The sequence below is a fragment of the Callithrix jacchus genome, chromosome 6, assembly GCF_049354715.1.
Source record: "Callithrix jacchus isolate 240 chromosome 6, calJac240_pri, whole genome shotgun sequence".
In the NCBI taxonomy this organism is placed as follows: domain Eukaryota; kingdom Metazoa; phylum Chordata; class Mammalia; order Primates; family Cebidae; genus Callithrix; species Callithrix jacchus.
The window spans coordinates 51,956,459-51,974,089 of NC_133507.1; the positions used below are offsets into that span (position 1 = coordinate 51,956,459).

The 17,631-nt window shown below is 35.0% G+C and overlaps 1 protein-coding gene across 4 annotated transcripts in view; it reads right to left on the minus strand.

Moving 5' to 3' along the window:
- Positions 1–17,631, minus strand: part of AGPS (alkylglycerone phosphate synthase) — a 136,931-nt gene that overhangs the window by 108,154 nt on the left and 11,146 nt on the right. For 2 of the 4 annotated variants that reach the window (XM_078327338.1, XM_002749278.7), the window contains exon 2: positions 2,855–2,944. In XM_078327338.1, coding sequence (XP_078183464.1) covers positions 2,855–2,944 — 90 coding nt within the window. Of the gene's footprint in view, positions 1–2,854; positions 2,945–6,227; positions 6,317–8,959; positions 9,036–17,631 lie in introns of those variants that run through there. The other 2 variants (XM_054257490.2, XM_054257489.2) reach the window with 2 other exon arrangements.

Sequence of the window (17,631 nt, forward strand, 5' to 3'; positions counted from 1 at the left end):
AAGGTAGCTTTTTATAATACAACTAATTCTACTGTGCTGGTATACAGAGCATAGAAGGATACAGTAAAGTGCTCCCAGAGTTTGGAGCAAGAACAAGATCAATACAGTGGATGAGTTTGGTTATCTGCAGAAGTAACTCAGAAGCACAGTATAATAGAAACTGCATGAGAATGAAGCTTAAAAGCACCTTGTCTTTAATCCCAATTTACAAATGAAGAGGTGACTTCAGGTAAGCTACTTAACTTTCCTCCTCCTCATTATTTTTAAGACAATAACTATCCATCTAATAGGTTTATTGTAAGATAACTCAGTAGGCACTCAATCAATAGTAGATATTATTACCTAAAGAGTGTAAATGTTTTCTGACATAAATCAAAGAAACCTACTTATTCACCAATTATTCTCAGAAAAACAGACTAGATATAGAGAAGGTTCTGATTCAAATCAACCCAGTTTATTATCCTGTGACAAGGTACTGGTGCTTACCACCAAAATGGGAATTGAATTTTATTTTGTTACGTCATTTTAGTTATTAAGTTGTTTGATTAGTATATATTTAATCCCAGAGTATCTAAATCCCATTTATATGTCTGGGGAATTATCCTTGGTGTAAGTCTTGGAGGAAGGCAAAAGCTACCCTCCACTAATGCGAATTTGCCAGATATTCACTTTCCTGGTCTCTCTTGCAGGCTCTTCCAGTCAGATGCACCCTTATTCTACCTCTCTCCCACTGGACTCTGACTTAGGAGTCAACAATGCAAAGAAATGAGGCCTTTAAGGAATACACTCTAGTAGTAACCCATTAAAACCAACAGAAATTCTCTGGTTCTATTACAGCCTATAAAAACATCTCTATTAAGACCATCAAATCTCCTTTGTTCTGAATGTATGCTCTCCAAACAATATCTAAGTTGCAAATTTTGTTCTCTAGATACCCTAACATCAGAAATGGCACTAACAAGTATTCCACACCCTGAAAAGGGAATAATGTAACCATAAATGAATACACTGAGGTTCTAATTTTTTAAATCAGTCTCTTAGAAGTGTGGCATGTGTGTTAGACCCCTATAGCCTCATCTCTTCCAGGAAACTGACAAATCAAGTGCCAGAAAACCCAAAATAAGAACAAGATTCTGAACCCATGGGACCCACTAAGGTATAGTTACTTGTGATGTTTTATGACTAATCATTCATTTCACATACACACACATACACACACACACACACACCTTCTCATATAAACCATTACATGGTCTACATTAGTGTAAAGAAGACTGCTGAAATACAAGTGACTCATAAAACAGAAATGCTATATACCTTCAAGGTCCAAACACAAAGACAGAAAAAGAGAAAGAGAAATGAGGACAGTGTCTGAGAAGAGAGAAATTTGGTTTTCTACATTCAGAACATTTGTTTTTTTTCCTCCAGAAGATTTTGAAAAGCCAATCTCTACATCGATGTTTCTACTTTATTAGACATTATTCTATTTAAATAAAACATAAAAGATTCAACATTTAGAACACTGGTTAATTTAATTTTAACCAGAAATCCCTTCTACCTGAATTACACAATTTCTCAACTAAGCCTCCATTGCATGCTACCCACTTAAGGATGGGAATGAGAACACAGATAATATTTATTTTCCTAATAAAAAACAAATGTCAAATGTACGTCTTCATACCTTCTTTAAAATTACTTTCAAATTACAATTCCTGAGGTTTTATTTTAGGTACACAATATGAGTAAGTCAGAAAAATAGAAAAATTATTCATACATTGCAATAAAGTGTATTGAGTATAGAGAGAAAAGGAACTAACTTCTCCAAAGGAATAGAACTTACTTTGCTGACATTTTAATATATTGAGATAGCATTTGTTTTAAAAACATTAATTTAAGTATAGTAATGTCCAATAGATATTCAATCAGGGTATAGTACTGGAATAGATTTATAATATATCTGATCCAGTTTTTTTACTTAGTCTCAATTTCTTTTTATTTTTGGTTCCAGCATTCAAGTATTACACATTTGTACTCACTGCCCTTTCAAATGTTGTATCAAAATTCAACAGACAAACCAAAAACAGAGCTTTGGCAAGGGCAGCATTGCTTAAAACCAGCAAAGAACTCATTTTTACAATTCTGACCACATCTAGAACAAACAGGAATAACACAAATATCCTTTAGAATTCTAATGTTTTTCCAGCTTTATTGAGGTATGATTGAACAAATATACTTTATAATTCTTATCAACAAATAACCACATTTCAGACATAGAAAAGCTATCACAAAAATGACTGATCTTTACCACTTCTTTCCTAACTTATCTCAGAAACTATTTTTTTAAAATACTATTTATATTCACACAGATTGTTCACCTTTCATAATAATCCACCTCCAATGTAAATTACCAGATTTAAATATGAAGCTACTTTCAGAAAACTCAACGGCATAGGGGTTGGGTGGTGGGGTGGACACTGTTTGGATCCTGAAACAAATAAACTACCTATAAAAGACATTTGTGGGATGACTGGAGAATATGAATATGAACTGGATAACTAGATATATAATTTTTGCTATTTTGGATATATAATTACTATATAATTGGTTATATTAGGTCCTTACATTTTATGATATATATATATATGTACATACATACATAGACAAATATACATATATTTAGAGGTAACATGACTTCGGGATTTGAAATATTACCAGAAAAAAAGAAACAGTTAAAGTAAAATGTTGATAATTTCTAAACTGGAGGAGGGTTCACTATATTTTCATATATGTTTAAAATTTTTCATAGAAAAAAAAAGTTAAAAGAAAAAACAAAAGAAGAAATAAACAGGGTTACCTTTTCCCAGTCAACTCAATTTGGCCCTTCTTATTGAAGATGAATTTAGAATCATTATATCCCCATCCATTCCATTTCATAACTTCTTGCCTAGTGAGAAGAAAAAAATATATAAATGAGACCTATGCTAAACATCTTAAAACTGTACAGTATATCATTGATTATTAACTTACAATCATCTAAAACACCCTATGCCTATGTAACTAATATTATGTAAGGTTAAATAAATTAGCACACATTAAAATGTCCATATACTAATATTTCTCAATATAGACTCATTCTGATGAGCAGCACCTGCTTCACAGAGGGCTACAACCAATAAATTTAACACATTCAAAGGAAGAAGAAATAAAAAGTTGCAAAAAGGAAGAAGATATCCTTAAAATATAAATGTCTACTTTTGTACATGTTATTGGGTTTACGTTATACAATGACCTAAAAAGTTTTGCAATTAAAACAAAGTTTTTACACATCTGAGAAAAAAAATCATAATTATTAATCTTCTGCTATGATTAAAAAAAAAAAAAAGACCAATTTACCAGGTAGATTAACTAGTAGTAGACACAATAAAGTAGATTAAAAATCTCAGTACTGGGTTTACAAATATTCTGAATTCTTCAAATGCCATATAACTACCAATGTCTACCTTGACCTACATATTATAACAGTTAATAGTTATACTCATTTTCAGTATTCCAAAATAAAATGCTATTTTTAATTTCCAAATACCAATATTTCATAGATGTAAAAATCTTATTTATCAAAATCAATGGCTGAATCATTCAATTCTGCACTTCATGTGAGAATAGATAGGTCTTGCCTGTATAGAATATAATAAGCAATCACACTGAAGTATTGTATCACTTTTTATTACCCTAGTTTGGCATAGTACCCTAGTTTGATCTTGGCTAGTGAAATAAATTGGTGGTGAGTCTTCTTACTACAAATTCAACTATGCAGTTTATGATGCAAATAACAAAAACCTTTCCCTATCTTGAAAGTTATTTGCTGCATTAAAATTTCAAAATATAGCTGGGCATGGTGGTATGTGCCTGTAGTCCCAGCTACTCGGGAGGCTGAGGCAAGGGAATCGCTTGAACCTGGGAGGCGGAGATTGCTGTGAGCTGAGATTGCACCACTGCACTCCAACCTGGCAACAGAGCGAGACTCCATCTCAAAAAAAAAAAAGAAAAAAAAAGAAAATTTCAAAATAAAGATGCACTCATTAGAACGTGTTCTTCTTCTCTATAATTCTCAAGAAAAAAGAAAATAACAACTGACAAGCAAGTTTTTTTATTACAATCATAATTCTTATTCTAGTTCAAAGGCTTTTCAAATGAACATGAACATAATACAACTGAGCCAGATACATGTAATTAATTACAAACTGAAATCTCCATCAATACATAAAATTAAGACAAAGAAACTAGGAATGCTCTGTTTACAACTATGATTTACTATTAATAAACGCTACAATCTTTCTACAAAAACTTCAAAATATCTGAAGAGTATCAATCCAGAGACCGGGTTTGTAGATTAGTCAGTTATAAACTAACACCAAATATTTTTTCTAATCCAATAACATTACTACCTCATTGCAGAGGGAAGTTTTGGAAGGGAGCTTTTCGAAAAATCTCTGTGGAAAAACATCATGACCAGTGACACACTCATTTTCTTAAGATTTTACTTTTTTGTTGTTTTGGTGTCAAAACTTGGGATTGAACCATAAGATTTTCATATTCTAAAAACAGATTAGGATGTTTTCCACTTTGCTTTTTTCATGATTAAATTATCTTCACTTTTATGAAGTGTGATTTACTTAGTATTTTCTTATTATATTTCAATGACTTAATTAGAAGGATAAATGTATATTTTAATACATTAACATCTTCAATTGCTTATAATGTGCATAGATTTTTAAGTGATTGTATTTTATTAATTAGTTATTTCAACATTTATTATAATTCTCTTCTCTACAAAATAGTAATTTGGTATTACACAAAATCAATGCAAAAATCTGAAGGCAAAGCACAGGGAAATACTTTCAGTACAGAGGTTGAATTTGGCATGTTTATGTAGCTTAACAAAAAAAAACATTTTCCTTAAAATTATCCCTAGAATTTAAAAAATTATTCCCAGATGCCCCCAAAGCAAAAAGCTAAACTTGGTCACATGGGTTCATTCTTAGCACTTCATGAGGAAATGAATCAAGATGAACAGGAAAGATCTGCTGTTATACAGTATAAAATGAAGGAATTTACATCCTGAAGAGTCTTTGGCCTTAAACTTTCAAGTTGGGTCATATCCTTAAAAACTTCCAAATTTTCAACTCTAGGTCCTTTTTTTCTCTCTTTTCATCCCAGTCATAAAATTGGGCTTATGAAGTAGGCTTTACCATATTTATACCAACTTTTGGAGTCTTCTCAGAAGTTGAATGTAGGCATTTAGAATGCATTTGGGCCCAAAACAGGATTATAATGTATAAATAGTATACAATTAAAATCTGGATTACACCCAAACCAATCTTCTGATTTCTTCAAGTACCCCATGTGTTACATAAAAAATAGGTAAATTTCCTAGGTTTCTGGTCTTAAACTTTTATATACATATCCTAACTCCCCATTACTAATATAAACTCTGATAGTTAACTATAACTATATGATTAAATCTTAAAGTAACTTCTTATACACAAGAGTATAATAAGTACATTGAAGGGCATTACAGCATTAACATTTTAAAATTAGAGTAAAACTTTACATAGTAATAGAATTCAAAAACTAAAAAGATCCTCAGAACCAAGCTAGTTCAATTGCTCATTTTTCAGATAAGGAAACTGCCCAGAGAAGCATCCCTGGTCACACAGCTAAGTTAGTTGTGCGTGCCCAAAGGCTGACTTCCAGTCTCATAATTCTTCCTCTTCAGAGAGGCAATAATATTTGAAACCCACCTAAGTCAGGCCCTCAGGTAACCAGAATATTTGAAAGAAACCATTTTTTCTTCACATCAATAGTGTTTCAAAAAACTATTATATGTTACTATAGGTTGAGTATTCTTTATCCAAAATGCTTGGGAACAGAAGTGTTTCAGATTTCAGATTTTTTTTTTCAGATTCTGTAATATTTACATATATATAATGAGATCTCTTGGGGATGGGACCCAAGATTAAACAAAAAATTTATTTATGTTTCATATACATCTTATTACATAGTGTAAAGGTAATTTTATACAATATTTTAATGGATTTGTGCATGAAACAAAGTTTGTATACACTGAACCATCAGTAAGCAAAGGAATCACTATCTCATGATAGTGTTCAAAAGCTTCCAATATTGGAGAATTCTGGATTTTAGATTTTCAAATTAGGGATGCTCACCCCGTATTGCAGTCATTCTTCTGCACTTGACCTGAAGGAAAACATTTACAAATCAAGGGATATGTTTGTATCATAAGCTAAATTCCCTATACTTCTGAGAGAGTAATGAATTCTGCCATTCAGAATAACCCCAAGTACTGCAAGCACTAAATGAAGAATGATGAAAGAATCACCAACTTCCCATATATTCAAATAAAGAAATGCAATTCTTAACTAACCCCAGAGGCCAATTAACCAGTATGATCTCTCAGACATACCAATTCTTAGAGCTAACTATACCAAATTTAACATCTTTCAAAAAACAAGACCCCTCCTCCTGTCAAAAGAATAGTTGGCATGATTTTACTGTATACAAAAATAAAATGTTTTATACATTTACACATCTGACCACAGTACGAAACAGTGAAAACGCACAGTATTAGCTGGTGTAACAAAAGAAAATGGAGGCATAAAACAGCATCCTATATGCACAAGGTGGCAGTATTCTCCCATGATCTATATATATGATATGCACATTCAGTAGTTTGCATTTTCCAGGGCAGTTATTATAAAATCTTCAGGTGAAATATTTAGATTTAGCCTTACTATTATTAAGATAATAAAATTTCTTTATTCTTAAAATGGGAAATTTTCACTTTGAAGTCTCTGTTTACAGACTGGTTGTCAGATTACTATTTCTCTACTAGTAATAAACTTCAAGCATCCTGATATATATGCATTGTTTCTACCATTGCTATTTCTAATCATAATATTTTTCACTAGAAAATAAGAAAAAGGAAAAAACCTCCTTTCATTCTGGATTAACAACTGTAAAAGTTCACCTATGTAATAACTTTTTTAAAAGTTTTTCTAATAAAATTTCAACAATCAAAATTCTAATAAAAGATGCTTCACTCTTCAGTTCAGATCAGTATTTCCTCTTGCCCTGACATAAAACTCACAAAGCTACCTTCATCTGATAATTCTGTGATTTCCTACAAAGAAAGAGGCCAACTGAAATGGCCAAAAGGATCTATAATTTTACTTTTCGTCATGAATTAGTTTATTGGCTTGTTAATTAACTTTGGTAACTGGTGAGGGCAGTCAGACTACCTAAATGTAATTGACTTAAGGACTCTGATAAGATCTTATTTCTAGATGGGTCAAAAAAGTAATAATCTGTGTCCTCTAGACAGTGAATCTTCTTGCACATTATCATGCAACACTTTAAACTTCAACAAGAATTTCAATATTCCCTCAATAACCCCATCATAAGTTTTTCAGCTCTAGTTGCCAGAATAAAAATGTGACCCTGTGATATAATAAGTTATTAATTAATGTGCTAATTCTTGGCAGTGTGATAATGTAAAGTGGCCTAAATATGAGATTTGAGAACACAGAAAGCTGTTAAGAAGAACATGAAGGAACCCACATGCATACTGGTAAGCCATTCCACAGAGCAATCAGGTACTAAGCTTTCATAGGTAATGGCAATTCTGTGGCTCAGTTATACACCTCCTGGGTATATACTGCAGAGGAAATTCATATACAGTTCCATAAGGGAACACATTTGATATATTTCTTGGAGCATTGTTTATAAAAGTAGCTGGAGGCATCACTAGAGGAGCAGGTAAGTAAAGTGGAAAATGCATTCCATGAAATATTAATGCAGCAATGAAAAGCAGTGAGGTGACTAGATATGCATCCAGAAACATGAAGAAATGTTTAAAACAGTGGTAAACACAAAGGAGAAATAATAAAATCCATAGTAAAACAGCATTTAAGGAAATTTAAAATATACACATAAAATAACACTGCACATTTCACAAAAACACATAAAATATTATATATCTCTCAATATATAATATATTCATCATTTATGTATATTATATACATTACACACACACACACACACACACACATGATGAAAAATTAGGATTCAGAGATGGAAGAAAATTAAAGAGAGGCCTCACACAAACATCATACATTAAAAATGCATGTTAAAACTCTCTGAACCTGAGGCAAATATGCTGCTCAGACTTTGAATCTCAGTGCAGTTTCTTTCTTTTCTGAGAAAATTCTTTCTTCCATATTTACGCAGAACTTTCATGATGGTTTATTATAAAATCTATTATTGGGCTTCTTAACAATCGCTACAGATTTTTTTTGAATGATAGAATTCCATTATGAATTAAACAGCTTCAAATATATGGTAAACAAAATCTACATTTAACTACCTACAGTCAACTTTTTATAGTCCACAAGAAACTGGCGCTATAAAAAACTTTTTAAGGCCAAGTGCAATGACTCACACCTGTAATCCCACCACTTTGGGAGGCCAAGGTAGGGGATAAGTTAAGGGAGCCTTAAAGTTCAAAACCAGCCTGGGCAATATAGTGGGACCCCCAATTCTCAAAAAAAAAAAAAAAAAAAGCCAGGTATGGTAGTGTGAGCCTGTAATCCCAGCTACTACAAGGCCAAGGTAGAAGGATCCTGTACTCCAGCCTGGGTAACAGAGTGAAGCCCTGTCTCAAAACAAAACAAAACAAAACAAAACAAAAAGAAAAGAAACCTTTTAAAACTTGAATTCAAGGCTCAAAAACTGCCTCTCAAAGGTCCAATTCCTACTACATTTACTATGAATAAATGAATGAAAGAAAAAAGTAATATATAGGTATAAAGAGGAAAAATTGTAAACATAGGCACAGGAAAGCAGGGGGCAAGAAGGACAAATAAGGCAAGGCCAGCCTTACCACACATTGACAGAATACTCTGAGCAGTCACTAATCGCTTCAGGTTCTTGGGGTGCTATTCTTTTTTTTTTTTTCCTGCAGGGGAAAAATCACATCACACAGTTTATCTTCACATCTGTGAGTCCTCGTGTCAAATAAAAGGCAAAGAATCCATTCTTTTAAAATGAGTTCCTGTAACACCTTGGGATGGTGGTGGGGGGAGTTCCTAGATAAAATTCCTTCTTCAATCCTACGTCACGCTTATAGGACGGAATCAGGCTGACCACCACGAACATGAACACGGGCCTCTCTTGGGGCACAGTCTACCGGATAAGATGCAGCATTCTTGGCTTTTAATTGCCAGCAAATAATAATTTCTTTGAAAGAGACTACATCTGTTTCATACGTTTTCCTTATTATACTTACTTTCAGAAATGTAGACTATACCAAAATGTAGTAAGAAGATAATGTTAGCACAGGCTCTGCACCTGACGTCAACTTCTACTGAGTGTGCTATACACACAATTTTGTATCCTTGTTTTCCTGTGATATCCCAATCGCCTTGTTATCATTAAAAATTCTTTGTAAAGACCCTCTGAAAGTGCTACATAACACTCCTTCAGATTCACCACCATTGTATGTTTATGTCTCCTGTTTGAGGGTATTTAAAATTGTTTCGTGGCTGAGTGCAGTGGCTCACGACGGTCAGCTCAGCACTTTAAGAGGCTAAAATAGGCAAATCACTTGAGGGCAGGTGTTCGAGACCAGCCTGGCCAATGTGGTCAAACCCTGTCTCTACTAAAATTCAAAAATTAACTGGGCGTAGTGGTGCATGCCTGTAATCCCAGATACTCAGTGTTATACGTATAAAATTTTTCTTTTTGGTGTCCCATAGAAAAATTAGTACTGGGACAAAGGATTTCTCAGCAAAGCAATTCTTTTTACTTTCTGCAGAAAGGGTACTCCCATTAGCAATTCTGCCACAAGAGTATAATGAACAAAGGAAAGCAGACACATTTATTTCTTACACACTTGGGGTCGTCCTTACTGCTGTGTCTGATCTCTGTTGGCTGGAGCCAGACCTCAGAATTTAAACTAAAACTTGATTGTCTAGTAACTTGAACCTTTTCTAAACAGGTAAAGCAATGGAGAGCAAAAAAAGGAGAAATACAAATAAGGAAGGGGCATAGGCTGCGAGCTGGGACATGCCTGTGAGCACGACCAGCACAGATACCTTGGTTAAAGTACAAGGACACAGAATGTACTACGTGCCTGTAAGCATGGCAATGTAACCGCTACAGATGATAGGGCTACCAGCAAAAAGCAAGAAGGCTTTTCAAGAAAGTGTTTAAAACAAACTATTATTTCTAACACTTATGAATTTTCCTTAAACAAAAAAGGAATCTTTGAAGAGGAACTTTTCTACTTCCCACATCAGGAAGCTGAGGCATGAGAATCACTTCAACCTAGGAGGTGGAGGTTGCAGTGGGCTGAGATCATGGCACTGCACTCCAGCCTGGGTGACAGAGCGAGGCTCTTTCTCAAAATAAAAATAAAAAAGAAAGAAAGTTGTTTCCAGTGCTTTAGTATAATACAAACAGTGCAGTGGACCACTGTGTGCATCCATCTCCGTGCACTTGACTGTGTCCTAGGAAAGATTTAGAAAACATAAAATACTGAGCGAAAATGCCCTCATTTTTCAGGCTCTCAAGCCACATTGCCAAGTGAGGTTGTTTTTTTTTTCAGCCTTCAGGGTGTTTTACTTAATTCCTAAGTAAGTTTCAATCTTATACCAAAAGAAAAAATACTAAAAAGAACAATAGAAACTAAGAGTTGGAAAGGGTTTATGTATAATGACCATCCTTTTCATGCCTACCCCACCACCATCACTCTCTCAAAATGGTCATTGAGCCCTGCATAAAAGTACCTAGAATTAAGGCACTCTTTACATACTCAGCTAGTTCATCTGATATTTATGCAGTCTGACTGTTCTCACCAAAAGTTTATACAATCTGACTGAGAATTCTCTTTGAAATTGAATTAGAACTGGTCTTACTATGATTCTGCTTTGTTCTTTTTTTATTAGTATCTTTATAAACTCATTGGATGTTAATACATTTGAAGGTTTCAATTTTTTATAATTGTTATTTTATTAATTCTCAAATTGACCCATATTTGATCAATGTCATCTTTGTTTAAGTTGGGTCATTTTGACCTAACTCCATTAGTTTTCGCTAACTCTCTTTCTTTGTGGTGTGACAAGATGTTCCAGGCTCATCTTGTAAATTTCTTTTTTGTCTTCTTTTTTTCATGAAAGAAAGAGAAAGAAAAATTTTTTTTTAATACAGACAGTTTATTTTGGAGAGTAATTTCAGAAAACAGGTATGGGGGACTGGAAAGAATGAAAAGGTGAAGGAGAGAAAGAACATCTAAAAGTGTATTATTTTAATGAAAATTTAAATTTAATAGCCAGTGTATGGCTACTATACTTGACAGTGAAGGTCTAGAACTTTCATCATAGAACTAGAGGCATGGCTTCCCTCAAAAAGCCACAGGCTCCTACAGAAGAGAACTTCACCCTGCAAGGAGAGGTGCTGCACCTACACAGAGCTTGCTGGGGCCTTGCCACCATGGCATATGCAACCTTTCCATCCTGGCCTCAGATGAGGTTCTATTCTTTACTCCCACACTTCTCTCACACCCTACACCATGTTGTACCAACTAGAAACTCATTACTGTTTGAATGATGCATTTGAAAATGGAAATACACACTATTGTCATTCATACATTTAGTAGTATATGTTACAAATATTCTGAGCTGGCCGGGCCTGGTGACTTACGCCTATAATCCAAGTACTTTGAAGGCCAAGGCGGGTGGATCACCCAAGGTCGGGAGTTCAAGACAAATATTCTGAGCTAGGGTAGGTAGGTACCCACATACCCACTTACACAAGCTTGGTACCTGCCATTCTGAAAGCCTGGAAAGAAAAAACAATCCTATCCTTTATGCTTAGGTGTTTGTCTATGCAATGAGGAATACAATACAAATCTCATCAGAAAGTTGTCATAGCAAAAGACAAAGAGAAAAGGACATATCCTTCATTCAGCTGGACTCTTGTGTTCCCCAGACTGCACTTGAAATTTCATGATTTGTTCCCTTCACTGTCCACTTGTAATCTAATCAATATGGCAGTTTTGGTAACCAGTCCCAGACTTTGTCTGCCACCAAGTGGGAAAATGTCAATTCACTTTCATTGCTCACTCCATGTTTGCTAGTAATTAAAAAAAGAATTGCATCACAAACTTATTATACTGACCAACCTACAAGTGACTGAAGGCCATTTCTGGTAGAGTCTCACATTTCTGTAGAAACTATAAAACTGAACACAAAGAAAATACAAATGTCTGCAAAAATCTATATGCTACTTTAACATAGAAATCAAGCCTAACTTCCCTTCCCCAGCTGTCCTTTGGGACAGACTAACAATACCCTTGGCATGACCCTAAAAATGCCAAGACTGAAATCCATACCGGCTTGATGTACACAGTATTCTTTCTCGTTGTAAACAGTAGTTGTTGTTGTTTTTGTTGTTGTTTTAAGCCTCTTCTACTTTAAGTGATAGGTAGTTGGGATTGCTACCTTTGCTTCTGGCAAACCCATAGAAAAAATGAACCCCATAAAGTTTGGGGGAGAGAATAAAGCATTGAAAACAGGATCCAATCACAACAGAGGTTCTCAAACTTCCTAGGAGTATAAAAAATCACCTTGGGTACTTATTTTAAAAGCAGAATACTGGATGCCATCCTAGACCCAGTCCATGATTAAAATTCTGAAAGTGGGGCCTCAGAATCTATGCTTTGAAAAAACAACCTCAGGAAATTCTGATGCGGGTCATTCACAGACCACACTTGGGTAAGCATTACCTTAAGACATGAGAAAAGGTTAAGAATAGAAGCCTCATCTATTGAATAACCACAAAGGGATATACATAGCTTTAATGTAAATAATTTACAATTAAGTTGTTCTCACCCAAACCTTACCAAAATCAGGAGACTAGAATTGAGAGAGCGAAACTGAAAGGAAATACTTTAAGCTCACTTTACTATGGGAGAGGATGGCCCTGAGTAGAATTCCACAAGAAAACAATGGGCAGCAAGAGGGCAAAATGGCAGCACCCACCATGTGGGAGACAGCGGAAAGAGATAACAGGAAATGGAAATATGGTTATATAAAAAGGGAGGTAGCATAAATCTATACCCAAATCTCACAAAGGACTATCTGGATGGGGAAATGTGGACTATATAGAGATATTTTCTCATGCAAATTTTAGAAAGTTTGATCAACGATAGAACTTGGTCTAGTTCATACATGTCAAAAGTCTTAAAGTATAAAAATTAAAACAATTATTTATCAAATAACTTTCCTTTAGCACAATAATATATTTATTCAATGTGTGGCCACCAAGGCCACATATCACATAGAAGCAATGGTGAGCCATGACTAAGTGTCACGGAGAAGAGTTTCAAACAAGAAATAGCACAACAGTGACTAAATGTCATGTGTGTTCAGCCAAAAACATGATATGAGAAACTGCAGATGCTCTATACTTTTTGGGTTCTTCCCTTCCTTCCCAGTGCATAAGATGACATTTACTAGAAATTTGTTTTCTCACCAGGCATAGTGCCTTGTGCCTATAATCCCAGAGACTCAGGAGGCTGAAGTGGGAGAATCACCTGAGGTCAGGAGTTCAAGACCAGCCTGGGCAACACTTTGAGACCCTATCTTAAAAAAATTTTTTTTAATTACCAGGCATGGTGACACATGCCTATAGTCCCAGCTACTCGAGACGATGGTTTTTGAGCCCAGGAGTTCAAGGTTACAGTGAGCTATGATCACACCACTGTACTCCAACCTAGGTGACAAAGTGAAACCCCATCTCTTAAAAAAAAAAAAAAAAAAAAGAAATTTGTTTTCTCTATTAAAATGTCATTATTGCCACTGAGTACCTCCTACTTCTTGCTGTGCTTCCACGTTCAGAAACTGATATAGTTTGAGTATTTGACCCTGCCCAAATCTCATGTTAAATTGTAGTCCCCAGGGCTGGAGGTGGGGCGTGGTGGGAAGTGTTTGGGCCATGGGGGCAGATCCCTCACGGTTTGGTGCTATTTTTACAACAGTGAGTTCTTATGAGATCTGGTTGTTTAGAAGTGTGTGGCACTTCCCCCTCCCACCCCCAACCTCGACTCTTGTTCCTACTTTTCTCATATGAACTGCCTGCTCCCATTTCCTCTTCTGCCATGATTGTAAGCTTCCTGAGGCCTTCCCAGAAGCCGATGCCAGAGCTATGCTTCCTGAAGAGCCTGCAGAACCGTGACCCAATCAAACCTCTTCCTCTTCATAAAGTATCCAGTCTCAGGTATTTCTTTATAGCAATCCAAAAATGGTCTAATACAGAAACTATTTTAGCACTCGATTCTTATTACTCATTTCTATATAGTTTACTGCACTGACAGTATTACACAATACTGTAAAGCTAAGGGCTTTACAATCATTATCTTATTTCCTTCTCACTTTAATCCTGTGAGGTAGGTGTCATTATCCCTATTTAAAACATGAAAAAACTGGTCCAGAAAGATTCAATAACTTGTCCACAGTCACACAAACAGTACGTGATACGGCTAGGATTTAAACCATGGCTGTCTGGCTCCAACACTCCTAACTACCAAGCAATGATTTCAGTATACTCAATGACAACCACACAAGGAGCACAAATTATTACAAGAGCTCAGTGATGTTCATCTCTAGCTGAAAGAAGTCTTTATTGTGGAGGCACTTAAATGTCCCCTTCTTTGGAAGATAGTAAAATTTCAATAGTCAAACTGAGGAAGAAAGCACAAGGATTTTCCCATCTAATAAGCAACATAAAATTGGCTGAAGCATAAAATACATTCAAGAAGTCTCAGAGAACACCTGATAGCCTTGAATGCCAAATAAGAGACTGTTTTTACTTCAATAATTAATAGAGCACCATAGGATCAAAACAGTATTTTCTATGTTCATTCCTTCTACCAAAAGTCAAAATCTAGCAGTGTGGGATTTAAAACTTTGTTGACTCTCCAATATGGATGAAATCCCAATTCTTTAACATAGCACCACTCTGCATTTTCACCTTCCTTAACGGTTGCTCCCAGACACATTAAATTGCCACAATTCCTTATACATATCATGCCCTCTTATCTCTTCCTGTCTTTGCTCTTGCTATACATCCCCTGTCTAAAATACCCTTCTCTCCCTGGAGGGAACCAGTCTAGAAGTCACTTCTATAAAGCCTTTTCCTATCTTCCTCAATAATTTATGGCTCTTTCTGTATACAATGACTACAGCATTTACTACATCATATCTTTTATATATCTATCTGTATATATATCTCCAGGGACTGTCAATCATTTTTGCAATGTTAGAATGTGGCATAGCACAAGCATGCAGCAAGTACTGACACTTTCCCTGAACAAAGATTGGCCTGGTAATAGAATGAAGAATCATTTAAATGTGAGAAACAAAAGAAAGGGAGACCAGGCTAGATATGAGACAATTAAGATTTCATCTAAGCTGGTGGCAATGAGAGAAAAACAAAGTGTCTTGAGAGCCAATAATAGAGCCCATCTGATTTGTCAATGATCTGAATAAGAGATGGGAGATGGAGCTCAACAAGGTCTCATGACTGAGGTGTTGTTGGATTTGGGTGTCTAAATAATGGGGTAAGTAAAAAGAAACACTGGAGCACTGAGATTGAAGACTAAAATAATGACCTTATACATGAATGCTGTGTTGGAGAAACCAGCAGGATACTTAGCTAGAAATACCCAATAATTAAAAATGTAAAAATGAGAGTTGAGAATTAGAGGTATTACCTTAAAAGTTCCCCTAAGTGTGGTAAAAGCTATCACAGTTCAAGTAGTTGAAATTATTAAGAAAGAAAATGCAGATGAAATGACTAAAAATTAATCTTAGCGATTTGTAAGCTTAGGAAGAGAAGGAAGTCAACAAAAGCATGGTCAGAAAGATAGGAAGGTGGGAAAAATACAGAATAGTGCAATAACATGAGAGCTAAGAAGAGATAAGAACATCTACCAGGTATGGGAATTGGTCAAGAGGCTAAAAATTTTATATTTAGGTTATCCATGGCTGTTAAGAAGGCCTTTTCAAAAGAGTGATATGTGCAGAAAATTTCAAAACGTTATCTGAGCATGCTTTTAAGCAGCAGGAAAAATCAACGAAGAGAAAAAGATTGATGACTCAAGGAAAATAAATAGAATAACTCATGGAGCAGGATCATAGAGAAGGAATCATCAAAAATAAATGAGCAGAAAATCTGGTTGTGTCATCTTTAAATGTATGATAGCCAGAGTCAGTTCAGCTCATTTAGCTGCCTGGGCAGCCACGTATGTCCTATGATCACCACCACTTCCTTCCCAGCAATAACTTATTAGAGCAATGTAAACATGTAACCCAAGACTGGAAATAAGGGGTTCAATTATTCTCTGCTATTGGCTGAATTCCTGGAGGAGTGGGGCAGCCACATTTTACCATTTGGACAGAAGAGCAGAAAAAGCTGATCCACCTAGAGAAGCCTGCAGCAAAGAGAAGCAAGAAGTGATTTTATCAAGAAACTAGATGGCTTTCTGGTTCTTAGCTCTAATTCCACCCTGAAGTCAAGCTCAGTTCTTACCCTTGAGTTCTTTGGCACCCCTGTATTCTTAGAATAATTTCCCTTTTCTGCTTTAACCTAGCTCAGATTAATACTTATAACAAATATCCCCAATTAGTATACATACTAAAAAATGAGAATTTTGTTAAGTTACCAATTGTATAAAATCTGAGTGCAGGCATGGCAAACTAGAATGTACTTTCTGAAAATAATGGTAGATGGCAGGTATGAACTTGGAAATAAAATCAAAATTAGAATAGCAGTCTAGTAGTTGTGAAGCCAGAAATCATTTATGAAGGCAAAACAGACAAATACGATTTGGAAATCAAAACCAATTGATACAAAAGAAAAAAGCAGAACCTTTCTGAAGGAGATTTAACTTCAAAAATGAAACTACCTATTTACTTTAAAATGCATCAAAATAAAATAGATTAATATTAGATGGAGAAAAGAATGGATTAATGAATGAATATGTAACAAATGCATCCAAAATAAAATACATTAATATTAGGTGGAGAAAACAATGGATTAATGGATATATGATAAGTACAGAAACGTTAACAGTAGAATCTAAGTGGATGGTAAACAAATGAATATTGTGAAGTTCAATTCTGCAATATATTTAAACATATGCAAAATTTGTTGGGGGGGTAGAGAATGAAAACTGCTGACACCATAATCCTTAAATTACATCACCTCATATAACAAGATTTGCCTGAATAGTAAATAGGAGCAATATAAATAAGCATGGAATGTACATTTTTTACTGATAGCAATAAATGGTTTAAATTGGTACATTTAAGCCAGTTGTCTTAGCTCTCCCTCCTCATCATGCCCATAGACCTGGGCAGGGTGAAGCACTATTCCCTAGGCTTCCTGTGGTCATGTTTTGGTTTCCCCCTTAGAGACTCAGGCTAAAACATCTCATTTCCTTCTAGCTAATTTCTAGAAAGCTGCTTCCCTAAATTTTAAAGTATAAACCTG